Source organism: Mercenaria mercenaria, chromosome 10 (genome assembly GCF_021730395.1).
Source record: "Mercenaria mercenaria strain notata chromosome 10, MADL_Memer_1, whole genome shotgun sequence".
Classification (NCBI taxonomy): Eukaryota; Metazoa; Mollusca; class Bivalvia; order Venerida; family Veneridae; genus Mercenaria; species Mercenaria mercenaria.
Genome location: NC_069370.1, coordinates 3744968 through 3764491, shown reverse-complemented (window position 1 = coordinate 3764491; position 19524 = coordinate 3744968). Strand labels below are relative to the sequence as shown.

The 19524-nt window shown below is 34.4% G+C and overlaps 1 protein-coding gene across 1 annotated transcript; it reads right to left on the bottom strand.

Moving 5' to 3' along the window:
* Window positions 1-18695: 18695 nt before the first annotated feature.
* Window positions 18696-19127, bottom strand: LOC128546281 (uncharacterized). Its single transcript, XM_053516664.1, has one exon. It carries the CDS (start codon window positions 19125-19127, stop codon window positions 18696-18698), a length of 432 nt encoding a protein of 143 aa, XP_053372639.1.
* Between the last annotated feature and the right edge of the window lie 397 nt (window positions 19128-19524).

Below are 19524 nucleotides of genomic sequence, written 5' to 3'. Positions count from 1 at the left end.
TCTGTATCGTGAAAATACCGGACACGAAAGTAAAGAAAACAAGGTTTATAAGTAAGATAATTTAGACACTATATAATTTCAACAACACTTATGGTTTCAGTAAATACAGAACATTGGATACGAGATATATAAGAGAGATTATTCAAGTTACGACAATACAGAATTTAAACTAGAGTTATGGTTTCAGTAATTGCAGAACAGCCGCAAATTAAACAAGATATATAAGAAATATAATTTCAGTTAAGACATTACAGAATTTAATCTAGAGTTATGGTTTCAGTAATTGCAGAACAACGGACACGAAAGTAAAACAAGATGTATAAGAAAAATTATTTAAGACACTACAGAATATCAGCTACAGATATGGTTTGTGTAATTTACAGTATAATCGGATTCATATGTCAATTAGGCAGACATTATACCGGAGGTGTGTCGGGAAAACTAAACACTTTCTGCAATTACGCAACGTACCCGTATGTTGATTGCCCTCTTCGGCAGCGAGATAGAACAACTTCTTCCCTGCAACCGAATAAGTGTATCCTTCGAGTAATTTGCCTAAAGTGAGTGTAATATCGTGAAATTAAATTTAACTACACCGTGTCTATCGAATACGTCGCATTTACTACGGGTATGCTAAATACACGGTATATTGTACGTTCCATTAATGGCATTTCCTGTTGATTTTGTCAACATCCGGCATGGCGAGGTAAGAAAAACCTCTTCTTTTCATTGAAGTTCAACGTGTTTATAAAGAAACGATATATTCAGTACGAGAGACAAATCATTCACGCTTCCCATGGTAATGTGATTTTGTTCAGTAATTGATCAGAGTTAACTGACGTGTGAAGTCGGCTTCGAACTCGGGCGTTCACTTTCTGCCTCTCAAAACCATTCTGTTAACTTTTTCACCTGTTTAACGCGAGAATAGAACAACAAGTTACTATTAAACATATATATTTTGGCAAACATTGCCAACGTAGGGGTGCTATATGCAAAAATTAGTATTGTACGTCCCATAAAACGACGCATATGAAGAAATACGTCATATAAAAGGTCATTCTCGTTAGCCATTCAGTCAGTAGTTACTGATTTTCTTCATTTGAGAGCCATTTCAATTTGATATTTTTCTACTTCATGATACATGTTTTGTAACCGTAATAGTTTACAATCATTCGCATAAATTATTATAATATTCACATATTCCATCATAAAAACTATATTTGTAACATGTTATAAGTATTTCATAAGAAATAGTTTACAATACTTGGAAAACGTTCTTTTTTGTGTGTCAAGCAGAAACTAGAAACTAGTAAGTGTAATTCAGTTATCCAAACAAAACTCAAATCCTACCATATTTTATTGATGTTGTCACGGCAACCGAAATTATAAGCCATGTACCATGAGAAGTCAGAGGTTTATAAATAAAAGGCCCTTGTTGAAACCAAAAAATACACGGCAACGTTATTTTTCAGTAAAATATTATCAAACTGTTTCTAAAGATGCCAAGTAACTGATATACATAATTTGTCGCATAAATGAAATCAAATATACACGTTATGCACGACGACGTCAAACTGTTTTCAAAACGTTTCTTCCGTCATGTCTCTAAATGCGTTCAATGAATTACTTAAAAGCATTGTAACAGTTACTCTTGAAATAAGAAGATAACGAATATTTTTTTATATATATATATATATTTCAGGTATGAAAGGTGAAAGAATGTTCTTCTTGAATATTTGGTTACCTCGACTTTAATTTTTGTCACTCATGAAACGGCCAATATTAAAAACTGTAACATAAGATGCTTTAAGTGTAATGGATTAATGACGACATATTGATAATTAATATGTAAATCAATAAATTATGATAACAGCTATATGAGCCGGTTCATCTCGTTTCATTCCAAAATAACGTTATGGCTCAGTGGACAAGTTATTATCAAATAGAGCATCGTTTGTTTCATTGTGTGGAGACGGGTGAAATAAGACTGCATGTATATATCTATGTGAGTGTGTCCACGTGCAATAAATGTTGTACGGGTTTTATGACGAAAACATTTTGCTGTATCGTAGAAGCAAAATTTGCGTGGGGTACAAATCTTACGCATGTAAACAGTGCTAACGGCATAGTCCCGTTGAATGTTATGAAAAAAGGATTAATTGTAAAAAATGGTACATTACCCTAAATTGCACCAGTTACCGTCATCACTGTAACAAATTACCGGGTAGGATAGCTAAGGATACCCAAACCATCTCTGCCTACTATGACAAAGTCCTAGCCGCTTGCCTGAAATCAAAGATTTCACTAATATAGTTTCTTTTAAGATATAAACTTTAGATATAGAAAATCCTCTACAAAGTCTTTCTATGGTTTTCCCTTTTTCTTAATTTGTCAAAACAATGTTGAAGAGAGATATGTTTTAGTTTTTATATGGTGTTGGCGTTGCGAAAGTCCTTTTTGTTAATCGTAATGGGAAGGTTATACGTGTTTTGTTTCTTGACTAACCAATCTCAGCAGAACAGAGCAGAACAGAACATAATTTTATTTCAGTAACTTATACATATACTGTATGCCGTAACATACAAACAAGTTTATATATAATATTTTCATATCAGCATACGCACTTTTTTCTTCATATTTTATCTAAAGAAAATAAAAAACATGTAGTAGTCAATACGAGTAAATGTTACAAAACGCAATACTTAATATGACTGTTTTACATAATGTAATTCTGTGACTGGTTGTTAACGTTCAAAATATAAAAAAGTAAAACATATATGCGAATGAAAATATATATAATTAATACTATAAAATAAAACAGCCTTTTTATATCATGACGTATTTCTTAATATGTGCCGTTTTATTGGACGTACAACACTAATTTTGGCATAAAGCGCCTCTGCATTATCAATTTATGCCATGAAATATATGTATATTAGTAAATTGTTATACTATTCTCTCGTTAAACAGGTGAAAAGTCAATAGAATGTTTTTTAGAGACAGAGAGCGAACTTGAAAGTGAATTTCCGAGTTCGAATCCGACTCCACAGGTCAGTTAGCTCGAATGTTTGAAGAAACTAGAGAATAACTGATCAAAACCACATTACCATGGGAAGTGTGAATGATTTGTCTCTCGTACTGAATATATTGCTGCTTTAAACACGTTGAATTTCAATGGAAAGAAGAGGTTTCTCTTACCTCACCATGCAGGATGCTGACAAAGTCAACAGGAAATGCCGGTAATGGAACGTACAATATACCGTGTATTTAGCATACCCGTCGTAAATGCGACGTATACGATGGACACGGTGAACTAGACGATTGCCATTTAGAATGAATATATGTAATTCGATTTAAAATCAGTACATGGTAACTTCAAATTAGATTGTGGTAAAGAGCTGTAACATCAGTCAGCATCTCCATTTCTATTTATACCAAAATGACTTGGTTTCGGACAACTTTTCTTTTAACAGAATTGAAGAATATTTTCAAAGAACGAATGTTCTATAAAAACGGTTATGACTCGACTGCAAAACAGGAAGTGAGAAACTGATCTTCATGTTGAGTTCTGCTCAACCTGTGGCTGGAGAGTGTTGAATAAAGTTTGCATTTCCGCTACTGTCCATGAAAAGGCGCAACCAAGCCGAGCTTGCAACATTTTCATTTTCAAGTCCTAAGTCAATAGCTTTTGCCTGGTTCATTTTTGGCAAACGTATTATTGATCGAAGGCGGTTGACGGCAGCACAGCCAAGCTTTAAACTCTTTTGAATCGTCGGTATGAATTAGAAATTAATCCGTGTATTTTGGTATGATTACATTTAATTTAGATTTAAATACAAAATCATGTATTTCATCATTCGTTTTATATTTGTTAAATGTAGCTGACAATGTACATATTAAAATAACAGATTGGGAAGTGGGGGTCAATGTTGGTGTATCCGAAACTGAATTTTCTTGTATATTTTCGAAACCCGAATAAGATTCATTTATTAAAGGAAGATTAAATGCAGAAACCAAACGATTGTATTTGTTTCCTATTGTCCATATGAGAATTGAAGTATTCAATTGGGTTTAAAAAGGGGTTTTATGAGTGGAGTTTGGTTCTAACCTAGAAACATATTGCGATCAGTTTTTCTCGGCGTGTGTAAAGGTGCCTCATTTGCTTCTACGTAATTTTAATAAACTTTCATCTGGCATTATTCTAAACGCTCCAAGGGCAATACGAAACGGTATCTAACATCTGAAAGTATGACTTTCTTGCCGAACCATAAACAATAATTTACGTCTAATAAATTTATTTGGAAGCCACTAAAATTGAGATATGAGGATCACACGACGATTTGTTCAGAAACAGCCTGATACTGTATATCAGTTAGATCACTCGGCTTCATTGTGCATGTATGTTATAGATGAATAACTAATTGAAATTGTTTCCTATATTTAGTATATAGGGGAACGTAACGTGTAGACCTTTCCCACTCTTTTAACATTTGAATTTTCTCCCTTGCATTGCTTTGCATTTAGGCCGGGTCTTCATATATTGAATGTAGTTTTGCAGCTTATTTTATTACTCAAGAAGCTATCACTTGGGTCCGAACATTTGGGGCTAATGGCATAATGTATGTATTGCATTACCCTATTATTATTAATTAGTAATTTTCCAAAAAATAAAAGAGAAAATCAAATGTCAACTTGTACCTTATATTTAGACGAAACACTAGATCGACAGCTACTCAACATTGTACTGGTAATATGTGGAAAACATAAGAAACTGTTTTTTGATTACAAATGGATCTATTTCATACAAGCAATAATATACGTAGTAGTAAATGCATTCAAAGACGATTGATACATATTCGAAAGAACACAGCGTGCTTCAAAATGATTAATAGACAGTAGAAAAAGCTATGAGTTTCTTTAGCTGTCATGGTTGAGTTGAGACGCGATTTTTGCCATATATCAATGCATACATGATGTTGATTGCCTATAAAATGATAGAACATAATACCAATAACTATTGGAGAAAAAATCCGGATTAGATGCTGGATCCAGTTTTGAAGAAAGTAGATTTGCTTTAAAACATGAAAGTTTGAAAGAAGGTAATGTACTCAAATACGTTAGACTAGAATATATGTCTCGCAATAATTCTAATATTACAGGCTACAAAATCACACTGGTGATTACTTGTCACAGCAGTTGTTCGAATTCTAAATGTATTTACCATTAATATTCTGAGTTAGATGAAAACGCTTCACTGCTCAGTTCAACCTATATTCACACAAATGACGTTTGAACCAAATATATAGTTATATCTCCTCTGAGACAATGCATTACAACCATTCACTCTAATCGCTTCTCTGGGTACCATTAGTAAAAGCAATATCTACAATCAGATTTTTTCACAATTCCCCAGTGGTGTTTTTTCAAAGCGGTGCCCAAATGCGTTACTTTATTCTCAATTACTTTCTACATTTATAAACATATACACCATGTATAGTTTGCTTATGACGCTTAATAGTTCAATACATATATTCGTCTTCCGATTAGGGAATCAGAACGATTCACTCATCCTTATTTAGACTTGCGATGACGTCCACAATCATGTTTCCAATAAGTTCTTACAAGTGCAATAGAATCTGTAAGAAAGATTCTTTGGAAGCAAAGAATGCAACCAAGAATAATAATAGCAGGCTCGGTTTGATTGAGTCTGTTCATGACAGGTAATGTCATGTGCAACACCTCTCACGTCCCCTAGCACCGGCTTAAGCGGAAATCTATTACACATAATAAAAAATATATTAAATGGACTCCATGATCCCAAAGGCCCTGAAAATATAACAGTACTGAATCCAAGATAGGGGAGACATTTTACAGCCGCCACACGGCACTTAAAGATTGCTGTTTTGACAGTTAATAAAATCTGTAAAAAGATCCTTTGGAAGCGAAAAATGCAACCAAGAAGAATAATAGCAGACTCGGTTTGATCGAGTCACACCGAGTCTGCTCATGAGAGGTAATGTAGGCATTACAAAACGAACTTATACCTATGATGATGTACAAACGTTTTGAATGCAGACGACATAAAGACGTTACTTCTTATCATTATAACGATGTAATTTGGTGGGATAGTTTGATGTTGAGAGATGTTGCACTTTCCATTATATCTCATGAACATACTAAAAAAAGCCACTTTCTAAAAGCTAAAAACACAGCCACGCGGACGCGTACATGATCAAAACACACTCACACAAAGCGAACACACAAGGACAAAACGAACAAATAAGTAAATTTATGTTCTCTTAAGAAATAAATTATTTTAATTTTGGTGGGTATCGTCTTGCCTAACATTACTCCTCACTGCTAATCCGCACATGTATTTGTATTTATAGTCGTATCAGTCCAAATACTAGTCTGACAAGTTTTAATCCCACGGGTTTTTCATGGGCAAATTTAGTGCAGTGACAAGTACATTCTTTATCGGAAATCCGTAGAGGACAGATCGTTTACAAAAATTCATAGGAGAAGAATACGGCGGAAAACTGCAGTGCTACTGTTTTTGAGAATTCACAATTCAGATGAGTATACATTATATATTTTAATTGATGAACTTCCTGTTTATACGGCATTTGCATATATCCTCTGGAAAGGAATGGAGACACGTGTTTTGTCTTACAGTCAGCAAGATATTAGTTATTTTTGTATTATTCAATCACTGACCGGATTTGTCTGAAGTGAATTTTAGTTTAAAAAATAAACAGGCATAGTCAGCTGACAAACACTCACAGGTAAAACATGGGCGTGGTCGAGCGTTTTTGATTGCATGTACATGCGCTTGAAAAATGCAGTATGTTAGTTACTTTACATTATTCTCAGTCATAATTATTTATGGACTTAAATCGTATGTAAAATATGCAAGTACTGGTTCCGCCCGAGGTGTATTGAGGTTTATGCATTTCTAACGCACATTGTTTAGAATACTCGTGTTGCAGAAATATTTTGTAGCATAATTTTGTCATGTTGGGCGACCTGTGGAGTTTCCACTTTTTCTATTTTGAAATATATAGTGAGTGAGTGAGTTGGGTTTTACTGCGAATCGACACAAAATGGTCATATATCGCCGAGGTAAATAGACCAACAAAGATTGATAACAAAATACAAACAAGTGATAATACTGTTTAAGACAAAAAAGAAACATCTTCGTTACTGGAAAACCTATGATTACAACATAAGCTGTCTGTCCCTTAGTCTGATAAGTCACAGCATCATGCGCTGCAATAATTGTGAAGCCACATCATCCAATTTAAAAGGATCTTACAAAGCACGGTTACATCAAAGCCGTTATCCTGATTTTTACGCGATCATTCCTGGGTGATTTCGCCGTTGTGCATTAAGTTACACAGTTTCTTCAGTCCTAGTTGAAATATAACAAAATATTGCCCTCTGTCTAACGCATCTGACTTCAAGAAAATATCTCGTGTAATTTAAAACGTCTGAAGTATTTTTTCAATTATCACAGGAGCCGTATTTGTGTGTATTTATGCCGTGTGCATTGCCAAAGCAAACACAATATTTGTCTTATCAACGAAATGCCGGTATATATTGACTTCTAACTGCATACACAATTTTATGTAGATACATAGAGAATGTTTGTTGTTATCGTAAGAACAAGAGTTTCCGAGCAGACGGATTCTTTGGATGAACACCTGAAGTCCAGTCTGTAATTTAGAATTAGAAAGTTAAAAGGAACGAAGAAGAGTTTAAAACATGTGTTCTTAAGATAGGTCTGTATATTTGAAACAAATTGTTTAACGATGTAGGAATTTTTTTCTCATGTTTTGTTGTTGTTTTTGTAGGGTTAATCTTAAGCCGACACAGTTATAGGTCATGTGACGACATTTCAGCTTTTCATGGTGGAGGAAGACCCAAGGTGCCTCTTCGAGCAGTATTTCATGTCGAACAGGCATCTGGGTAGAACCACCGACCTTCCGTAAACCAAAAGGATGGCTTCCTCACATGAAGAATTAAAGTAGAATCGAAGTAAGGTTCGAACCCAGATCGGTATGGCGCAAATCATTTAATCAGTGACCTTAACCACTCTGCCACGGAGGCCCCTTGTGTAGGAATCTTATTAAACCATATCTTTTCAAAGCAGCATTTTATTTGACGGAAAATCATTCAACAAACAAGATAAAGTCTTGTGCCTGTTTTTTCAGTCTTCAAAGTCAGTTTGCGTCATTTTTTACAATGGCTTTCTATGAAAAACTCGTTTCAAAATGTAAATATTAACTAAACTTAGTAAAGTTGTTAAACGTTTTATTAAAAGAGGTTATGATCCAACTGTTTTGAGACACACCGCGTATTTGGTGTTCAGCCCTTTTACAGTTTGACGCTACGCTTCCTCTTTGATTCTGTCTGACGGAACAAGGGGGATATCTATGATAGGTAGTTCTTAAATCCAACCGGGACTGAGTTATTTTGATGTCTGTCTTCTGGCCTGTTTCGTCGGGCCCTTAATGGTGTTTCCCTTGTTGCTCTGTCTTCTGCAAAGGCATTGAGTACATGCGTTTTAGGTTCTTAAGAACTTGCTAATACTCTAGAAGCCACATTTATGGCCCTATCTTCATAAAATCTTATCAGAATGTTTATATTGATGGTTCCTATGCCAGCTTTAAAACTGGGTTATATGGGTTCAGAAACTAGGTCACCCGGTCAAATCAAAAGAAAAGCTTGTTAACACCCTAGAGGTCACATTTATGACCCTATTTTTTCATGAAACTTGTTCAGAATGTTTATCTTGATGATTTCTGTGCCAGCTTCAAAACTGGGTCATATGGGGTTAAAATTAGGTCACCCGATCAAATCAAAGGAAAAACTTGTTAACACTCTACATACCATATTTTTACCCTATCTTCATGAAACTTGGTATGAATATTTATCATGATGACTCCTAGGCCAAGTTTGAAACTGGGTAATGTGTTGCCTTTGCGTATGATAGGGTTTCACCTGGTGGTGATAACTTTTATTTACACTGTCCTGTGACTTTGGAACATGGTGGCGGTAAGAGTGAAGTTAGGTGCACCATAAACCGGTTTAATATCCCAGTTGGTGGTTTTGCCACTGACCGTTCCAAGGTGGTGCCCCACTGTGTTCCCGTATTTGTTCGTTTTGTCCTTGTTTGCTTTGTGTGAGTGTGTTTTGGTCGTGTGCGCGTCCTCGTGCTGCGTTTACGTTCGGGGAGGTTGCGTTTTTAGAACGTGACCTTCCCTACTAGATATTCATTGTTGTCTTTTTGGAAAACATCAGGCTTTATCTAATTCTAAACCTTATTGAAATATTTCGATCTCAGCATGAATAGCAACATTAATATCGTCCCTTTGTTTTATTAGAAAGAAACACGCTTAGCTACTCAAGTCGATTATGTAATGAATGCCTACAGGAAATGTAATTAAATTCAATTCGAGCTTTTGACGAACTTCCTTGATGCAGATTGTATCATTACTTAGGATTTTCTTTTTTTTTTCTTTTTTTGTTAAATGAACTGGACAGTTTCTTATAATAGTTCGAACCTAGGTAATTTAAGCCGTGCATTGACGTTAATTGTGCCTTATTTTGTATATTATGGATTCCAATAAAGATTCACTTCCTTATATCGTTAGTGGGTGGGTGCTGGGATTTACAATCAAACTTCTCTGTAAATCAACTATTGCGAAATGAAAAAGTGCTCTAGGCACAGGTATATTTACGCTATGTGGCCTTTGTAAGCAGGGAGTTAAAGGGCAAGGAATGCCAATAAGTTAATTTCATATGAAAGCCATCCTCAAGCCATTCATTTTAAAATTGGCCCACTGTTGAAAAAGATATGGCAGTTTGAAATTTACGAAAATGGCTGATCATGGAGGCAGTCATTTTAATGTGTTAATGACGTTATTTACACACTACTGATTTTTTTATTTCGCAAATAACCTTTTAAATAGAATTATTAAATCTTTTTCTTGAGTGTAAGATGTGAAACATGGTAATTTCATTCATTATAGCTGGAAAAAAAGTAGAGAAATTATTTTACAAAAATTCAACATGATCATAATGCTTATGTCTTCAAAGTCACAGTTTGCATCATTCATTCATTTCTTTTTGTGTGACTTTTTATCTTGTATGTTACAAGAGACTAATATTGAACATTTGTCATTCCTTTCTGATATTTACTAAGAATACGATATATAAAAACGTCCTTTGAAAGCATAGAATGCAACCAAGTTAAATAACATTTCGATAAATTGATATATACTACGAAGCCAATATTTCTGAACCCGTGATACGGCCTTACAAAGTATTTATCTAAAAGGAATTATGTCAGTGAGAAGTGAAATACGTTAATCTACGATCTACGAATTAATTAAAATAGCAGCTCAAGATGTTTTGTTCGCAAATCTTGATAAGATAACCTAACCAAGCCTACAGGAATTTTATATTTCATTTTGATTATTTTGATAAAACCATTTGCACCTATCCAAACTGTAAAACAGATTTGTTATATTTTTGCATCTTTTTTGAAAAGGCTGGAAAAAGTACTTTGACTTTTTCATTTTGGTTTTCATGTAAAGGTCCATGTGTTATGGACAAAGTGTTGTCTATCTCCGTTTTGTGTGTGTGTGTGTGGAGTTCATATCCATGTACGCAACAAAACCCTAATCAATGACAGGTTGCAACAGCATTGTGATGCAGACAAACTCAACTTATTTCCGTATAGCATCTTCTTTTACCTTTTCTCCTTAGAAGAAAAGATTAAAAGGAAAAACACACTGAAATGAAAAGTGTATTATCACCACAGCTATTTCCATCTGGTTATGTTAGTTATAAATTACAACTGTCCATTAATCATGTCACAAACACTTTTAGTTTTACGAATTTATTTGAAGAGTTTTGGCGCCATTTCAAACTTTCTACACATCAGTCTTGTATGAACGTCATTACCCATGATGCTTTATTATTCACCCTCTATGGAGTAAGTAATTTACACACGGAGTCTCAATTTTATTTTTAAAAGTTTCATAACATAAGCTGAAAGCAAGTTTTAATGGTACTAAATGCATTTATCTTTCTTTCTCAGCTGTTACCTCCTTTGCACTCCAAACTAACAGAAAGATGTGTTATTTATTATATACCTATATAAATGCTGTCAAAAAGACAGCTTGTATTTCACAAGTAATATAGACAGGCAGAAAAAATCCGTACTGTACCTTTTGTATCGTATGTTGCCGGACTATTTGATATATACAAATTACTTTTTATTGGGTTGTTAGTTACACGGACACACTTTTGGTCATATGACGTCTTTTTCCAGTTCTTGATAGTGAAGACCCCAGGCGCCCCTACGGTCCTTGTTTTAGGCAGAGGCAGGCACCTAGGTAGAACCACTAATCTTCCATAAGCCAGCTGAATAGCTTCTTTTCATGAGTTACTCTACAAGCCATGCAAGGTTTAGAACCGAAAATGGTGAGGGGTAATTAATTTGAAGTCAGTTACTCGGCTACGAAGGACCCGTATATCATACACATTGGAGTATAATTGGGGCAAATCTAGGTAGGAGGTTGCAACACAAGCTTACAAATGTTTTGCAAAACAAAACCTGATTCCAAGAAACGGTCGTCAGATGCAACCGTAAATGAACAACAAAACTATTACGTGAAAAGCCCTTTTTACCTTAAATGGAAAACGAAAAGGGAAATGCCCAACAGAGTCTATATAGCGCCACGGCTAGGTTTAATGGTTGTGGAGACAAGCAGCAAAATAGACTCTTTGTTTCTTTTCATAAAGGAAATATGCTGCATGTAAAGCAAGTAAAATAAAAAGTATCATACTGAGTACATATATGGAATTTTATCTAATTTCATTCATCAACTCATGTCGTCCTGTGAAGGATATTCTAAATCAGAAATAACAAAGGAATTTGATGGGCCATTCCCTATGTGCTTTTAAGATAAACACAGATATTGAAATCTCCAGCAAATGCGTCATGTAGTGTTTGGTAACAATTTTTCAGTTGAATTGTGGCTTTGCAGTTTTGTATTCCAAAGGCCATTACCCTTTATACTGTAAAATTTAATATTTTTGCGTCTCATGAAATATTCGAATGCAATATAAACGACATTTTCCGCGTAAATAAGTTTGCAAATAAATGTAAATTTTGTACGGAAGTAAAAAAGTGTGCAATCACAAGTATAAAGCACCGATTGTAGATTCAATTTAAAGTATCTTATGAATAGTTATTTTGTTGCACCGTATAATCGCGCACCTAGTCAGCGTCTGTGACAAATACGTTTGCTTGTCTTTCAATGGGTGTAAAACTAGCTCAAATAAAATGTGCTTAAGGATCTCGTTCGTTTCAGCAAATAATATTTACACTGATAACGAGTAGAACTAGAAAAGACCATGTATTTTGCACAAATTACATTGCACATAATTTTATGGAAATGACAAAAAGTTTAAGTATGATATCCGATTTGAAGATTACTTGATTTTTGACTTGTATTTGATTTTTATTTTACGTATGTCCCATTCACAAAATTCGCTAATAGTTTAACGTCGCAAAATTAAGCGCATATGCAGTACATATCAAATTGCACTGACTTTCTATAGAGGTGTTTGAAATACATATTTTGCTTTTTTATATCATACAGTGAGATTGTACATGTATTATTGTGTTTTTCGGCAGGCACCGTTTTGTTTGTTTGCTTTTTTTCCCCATAACATTTGATTTAAAGGTTACTTTAGTATAGATTCCAACATATTTTCGAGCTAATATAACTAACACTTGTTTTAAAGGTTACTTTAGTATAGATTCCAACATATATTCGTGCTAATATAATTAACACTTGTATGTTAATGTCTCGGCGATATATGACCATTTTGTGTCGATTCGCCGTAAAACCCAGCTCACTCACTGTATGTTAATGCATAGCACCTTGGAATTTTGACACTTTGTTTGAGATTTTTGCCATACAAGCAAACTTCTACAAAATTATCACCTCCAAATAGATGCTACTACTAAAATGTATATATAGACCACAATCTTCTCTTCCGGTTTACTCATACATAATGTAACTCTACCTGTGCAGAGAGAACGCCTGACAAGAAATACGGTTTTTTTAGTTTCCCAAGCATATTCTTTACAGATAAGACACATTTTACTATATTTTGAATATATACTATTATGTTTTGTAACAATGTTACAGAATATGTCTGAAACATATTAAAGCCGAGGAGGGATTTCTTTTTCTTACTTCATAACTTCTTACTTCTATGTTGTCAGATGATTTTCAGAAAAGACGAGTTCGTGCATTTATCTAGAAAACAATTTTGATTGTTTTATACGTTTACGGTTATAATCTTCTCCACTAAGACCCTAAAACAAACATGAGTCCGGAGTGAGACTGGGATACATTTTATGCTGTCTCCAAAATAATACGCTGACAACTGGTAAAATGTTGTTAGTTTTTTGCCGTATTGCAATAGTAGGTAATGTAATGTAATGTAGATCATTGGCAAATTACGCATGTGTACATTTAAGTAATAGTGATTTGCCTTTGAATAAAATCATAGTTTAGAATTCAGATCGAAGGAATTATATCAGTAGGTAGAGCGTCGGTCTACGGATCGCGAGTTCGATCCTAGGGCGAGGCTTATGTTCTCCGTGAATATTTGATAAACGACATTGTGTCTGAAATCATTAGTCCTCCACCTCTGATTCATGTTGGGAAAATGGCAGTTACTTGCGGAGAACAGGTTTGTACTGGTACAGAATCCAGGACCACTGGTTAGGTTAGCTGCCCGCCGTTACCTGACTGAAATACTGTTGAAAAACGGCGTTAAACCCAAAACAAACAAACAAACATATATCAGGAAGGCGCAGTCCGAGTGACATAGTAATACTCATCTGAACGACAAGCAATGGTTTTATTTGAGAGCATATTACAGTTTGAGATACATTATTTCGATTCTAACTCTTGTATTCATCCTTGGCTGTGTTTTATGTAGCTTGCTTTTCCTGCGCCCCGCCATAATAGGGAAATAAGTCGGACCGTTTTAGAAAAATGCATATATTCTATACAGACGTTTAACATTATTGTAATTCTGTCTTCGTTTCAAAAAGTACATTAAATTTTGCTGTAAAGGATTTGGATATCGCTTTGTGTCAACGCTTTGGTCTGCTTGCCGTATCAAAATTTCCAGTACACTTTATTAAACCAATGTCAAACCTAACGCTAACCTTTAGTCAGTATATTGTATCTGCCGAAGAGGTTGATATCTTTTTGTCTGAGGAACTCTACAGCTCACTCAGAACATCACACACTTTCCTTTCATGTCATTTTATTATAAACCTTTATAATTTCTATCATAAATACGGTTTGTATTTCACAAGTAAATAGGGCCAGGCGGGAAAAATTCCGTATTGTACCTTTTGTATTGCATGTTGCCGGACTAATTTCATGAATCAATATATATTAGCTGACCAAGCTCGGTAATTATAACAAAAAAAAATATTTTTAGAAGAATATTTAATCATCATTTGCTAAAATAATGCTGGAGGTATATAATAAAGGGATCTTCGTAACAGTATCTTGATCTAGGATATTGTTTCAGAACAAGGCAAACAGTGAAAATTGCAGACTCGGTTTGATTCACTCTGTTCATGAGCAGTAATGGAAAATGCAACACTACCCACGCCCCCTAGCACCGGCTTAAGCAGTATTCAACTTTCATATTGTAGTACCAGGCTTAGACACGATTACATATAAACAGTCTAATCGCAGACAAAGTTTGATAGCACCTATCCACTTGAATTCAATAGAATGATCTTTTCGTTATACCAATATATTTTTTAACGTTGATTGTTTTTAAAGTACAGAAAAAAAACTCGGCGTCTTAAAAATTACTACCTGGAAATGCAATAATATAATGATTCCACAAAATCAGAATACAATAAAATACACTTGCGATCTGAAAAAAAAAATCATGATTGGGCATAGACCTTTGTCTTAAAATGAATTTATTTATAACTATTGTGACGTCTTATTGGTATGTTTTATTGTTCTTCTTTCTCTACAGATATGTTATACACAATGCAAACATTTTTTTAGTTCAGAACATTTTAAGTGTTTTGGTTAGATTGTTAAGTAATTTACTATCTACTTCTGTGACAACAGAAATCGCGTAATTTATAGATAAATTTGTCTGTGTTTGAAATTAAAGTTGACTGCAAATAGAATCATGAACGCAAATGGAAATTACATCAGATTTAAATGGAAAACCTTGACATCAAATTTTAAGGCTTTAATGGTTTTATCTTTAACTTAATTGTTGAATGTTTATTCCGTAAAATGTTTCCTTATCTCGATAAACGAGTCTAGTGTTCTTTCTAGAAACGCATGTTATGTAGCAACACCTTAAAAAATTCAACTTGTACCTAAGATGAATTCTTTTTTATAAACGTAACCATCGATGAGAATCTGCGTAACACGTAATGGCTTACCTGTAGACCTTACAATTTGCTCGATTTGACAAAAATAAAGTACGTTTTTGTAATGAATTACTTGAAATAGGAACCAGCCCATGTAGCGTTATGTATCAGAAGGCACCATTTCTTGCAAAAACTTACGCAAAGCATCTTAAATGTTCAGGGATTATATCAACACAGGCCTCTGTGCTCAGAAACTATTTATCTTTTCGTCACATTGATACAAAACACTGTTGAGAGTTGAAGGTGACTAGCTGACATTTGTACAAGTTGTTCAAACCCACATTCCCTGACGCATGTCTGAAATAAAATGCACTATTGTATTCGCTTTATTTAGTTTTAAGTGGTTTAACAACCAATCAAACTAAGATGCATTTTACTGACTAGATGAAGAACGGTATTATATGATACAATTTACACAAACACAGTAAGATTTTTAAGAGGCCTCTATCAGTTTTTGTAATTAAACAAAGCTTCTTGAAAATTGATTACATTTTAAATCATTACATTCCTTTGTACTCATAATTGAACCTGCGTTTAAAGATGGGGTTTCCCGTTATATAACCTGTAATAAATTTCAAGAACTATTCATGTAATTCTTGACAAGTTTATGTTTGCTAATTCTAAGGGTTGTTAAAGACACTTTCGCGCTATTTAAAAATGAACAAGTTGTAATCCGGCGACCAAGCATTTATTTGTTCTTTAGAAATACCTGCATGAACTGCATACTTCATATGAGAATTCTGCAGTATCAGAAAAAACTGTTAACAGATGGGTGAGTGATTTCGAAAAATTGTCAGACAATCCTTGAAGGAAGGGCTCGTCCTGGCATACCCGAAACAGAAGTGGCGTCAAAGATCATTGCAATTGTAAATAGAATCTGAAAAGTAGATCCCTCGAAAGCACCGAGAACAAGGCAAATAATGAAAATTGCAGATTCGGTTTGATTGAGTCTGTTCATGAGCAGTAATGGAAAATGCAACACTGCCCACGCCACCTAGGACCGGCTTAAGCAGTATTCAATCTTCAAATCTAAATGAGTTGAAATCAATGATTCTGAAGACGTAAGACGTTTGATTAATGAAGACGCCAGGTACTCGTTGTTAGCGGCAGCGTCTTTCCTTGGCATATCAACGGGAAGAACTGATGAGATTCTCACCAAGCGCTTGCCAGTGTTACGTTATACAATAAAATCTGAAAAAAAGATCCCTTCGAAGCATAGAATGCAACCATGCAGAATAATAGCAGACTTGGTTTGATTTATTTATTCAGCGACCTTAACCACTCGACCACGGAGGCGCCTCAGTTTGATTGAGTCAGTTCATGAAAGGTAATGAAATGTGCAACACCTCTCACTCTCCATAGCACCGGTCTAAGCTTTCATCTGCCTGTTACCTATGTATGAAATTAACTTCTACGCAATTAATTAAGTTATACTAGTTTCTATAAATTGCAGACGCGACTACGGATAGGCAAACAATAAACAAGCTTGTACAAGTATAAATGTTAAATTGTTTACAGGAAACGAAAGACTGTCATTTAGTTTAGTTAATTTCCAGTTAGTATCAATACGTTATTGATTCTGGAACTTTATAATTAAATTTGTTATTACAAATATAGCTGGTTTTTGCATTAATCTCAAACGAAAGATGTACATCTAGGATGTCCAGAGAGCTGATAAAATAGTAAAAGATATAAAGTGCGCAGCTTTCAAAAACAAAATAAGGTAATAACCTAAATTATAAAAATATCCCATCAAAAAAGTTTGATTTGATAAAGCAATCGTGTTTTAATAGCTGCAATCACAATCAAAGGTCATTTATATCACCCATTTGTTAAAAGCAGTCTTTAATGATAGTACGCATTTATTCTGTGCTTAGCTACGTATGTACAAGGTTTGTACAGTTTTTAACGTAACACAAACTAAATTTTATACAAGCAAAGTAATTATTGATGTTTCCAAATATGAATTTATCTAATATTCTATAATTTAAATATTTTGTGGGGTTATGTGTGGGATCAACAGAACCTCACTATATTTAGTTGCTTAGAAAAATACATACGGCAGCTTTGTAGCAATCTCTATCTTTTCTTAAACAATGCGAGTTTTGGACGCAGTATATATTGAAATTGAATTAGGCGCTTTGTATTCGTCTTGCAGTTCAAAAATATAAAGCTTAGATGGATATGTTTGGTGAATTATCATATTACCAATTATTATTTATAAAAGTGTCAAAAGATCCTTTGGAAGCATAGAATGCATTCAAACAAACTAATAGCACACTCGGTTTGATTGAGTCTGTTCATGAGAGGTAATGGAAAGTACAACACCCCTCACGCCCCTAGCATCGACTAAAGTGGAATTATATGATATGGATATTGAATGGACTCCATGATCCCAAAGGACCAAAATATATAACAACACTAAATCTAAGTACGGAGATACGTTTTACGGCCGCCACATGGCACTTAAAGATTCATGTTGTGATAATTAATCAGATCTGTAAAAAAAAAATCCTTTGGAAGCATAGAATGCAACCTAGCAAAATAATAGCAGACTCTGTTCAGGTTTGTCATGATGATCATGCGGCACATTGCCTATTACTAATCAATATTACATTGTCAACAGAACAAAAATGCTAGAAACAGCAGATTCATCCATGGCTGTAATAACGACAACTTGTTCAGAAATATATTCTATTCATATTTAGCATTTTTTCATACAATGTTATTCTGATGGTTAATTGGAGATATCTGTTTAAAACAAAAAAAAAAAAAAAAAACAACGGTGCAACGTTATGTCTAACGCATGTCACTTTTTTAAAAGATTTACAATCACTAGTATTATTTACTGCTATTGGCTCTTAAATGGCTCTTCCGGAATATGAATAACTTTAATAAATCTATGTCATTTCTGATATTGATTCACCATATATTTAAGTGCTATTTGAAACCTGTGATATAATTTCAAAGAAGACTGCAAACCTGATGCAGATTGATTAAAGTCATAATTCATGGATACATTGAATTATAAATTTATGGCTTCAGTAATAGGTTGTCCTGGCAGTTGCGCATAACAGAATAAAGGTAATTTCCTGTATAAACAAACTTGTGTTCCTGTTGTTATATATAGAATGCATACAAAAACAAAAAGTCAGTACTTGGGTCGACTTCTTTTCGATTACCCAAGGTAATGTCCATTAGTTGTCTTATCAAATCTCCAGGGCGTGTGTGGCTTCTTTTCACGTGCAGCGTCCCTTTCATATAAAGAGCTCGTGTCTCTTGACTTTTTACCGAACCGGAAGAGAGAACTTCTCTTGTCTGAAAGAGGTAAGCTGTCGGCTCTTGGATCCTCGTTTAAAGCATAAAGTTCTGACGGGTTAAATTCGCTATCATATTCACCAAAATCATATGTTGCCGGATGTTTACCGAATCTTAAAATGCTTCCACGTTTACCAAAATGGAACAAAGAGCGGCGTTTTCCAAAACGAAATAGGGATCTCCTTTTTGTTAGTCTGTCAAGGCTGTCAGTGTCTTCTGGTAGGAGGGCATAGAGTGAGTTTAATAGATTCAGACGAGATTCTAGTTCAGATGCTGTATCAAAGAGATCCATCTAAAAATAGAAACGTTAGACCAGAGTTAAAACTACATATTTGAAAAGTGAAAGACTTGACGAAATATAACACAATGCTTGTGTAGGCGCTATCGTTCCGTCCTTTTTTCCTAACACGAAAAAATTGAAGTAAAATTAACTTTTATAGATTCGAATAGAAAGGTTTTACTTGTAATGCACATGTGTCTTTATTTTGATATTCCTTAAAACACACTGGTTTTTGTTAGAAAGAAACAGCGTTATAACTTCATTCACCAGGTCCATGGATTGACTGTGTCTTATATAAACAGGGTTATTCAACTTATCGACCATACGATTATTAGTGATCAGTCGAAAGTTGCATTTATTATATGTACGTGTTGGTCCGTACATATTATGTAATTTGCGGATCACTTTG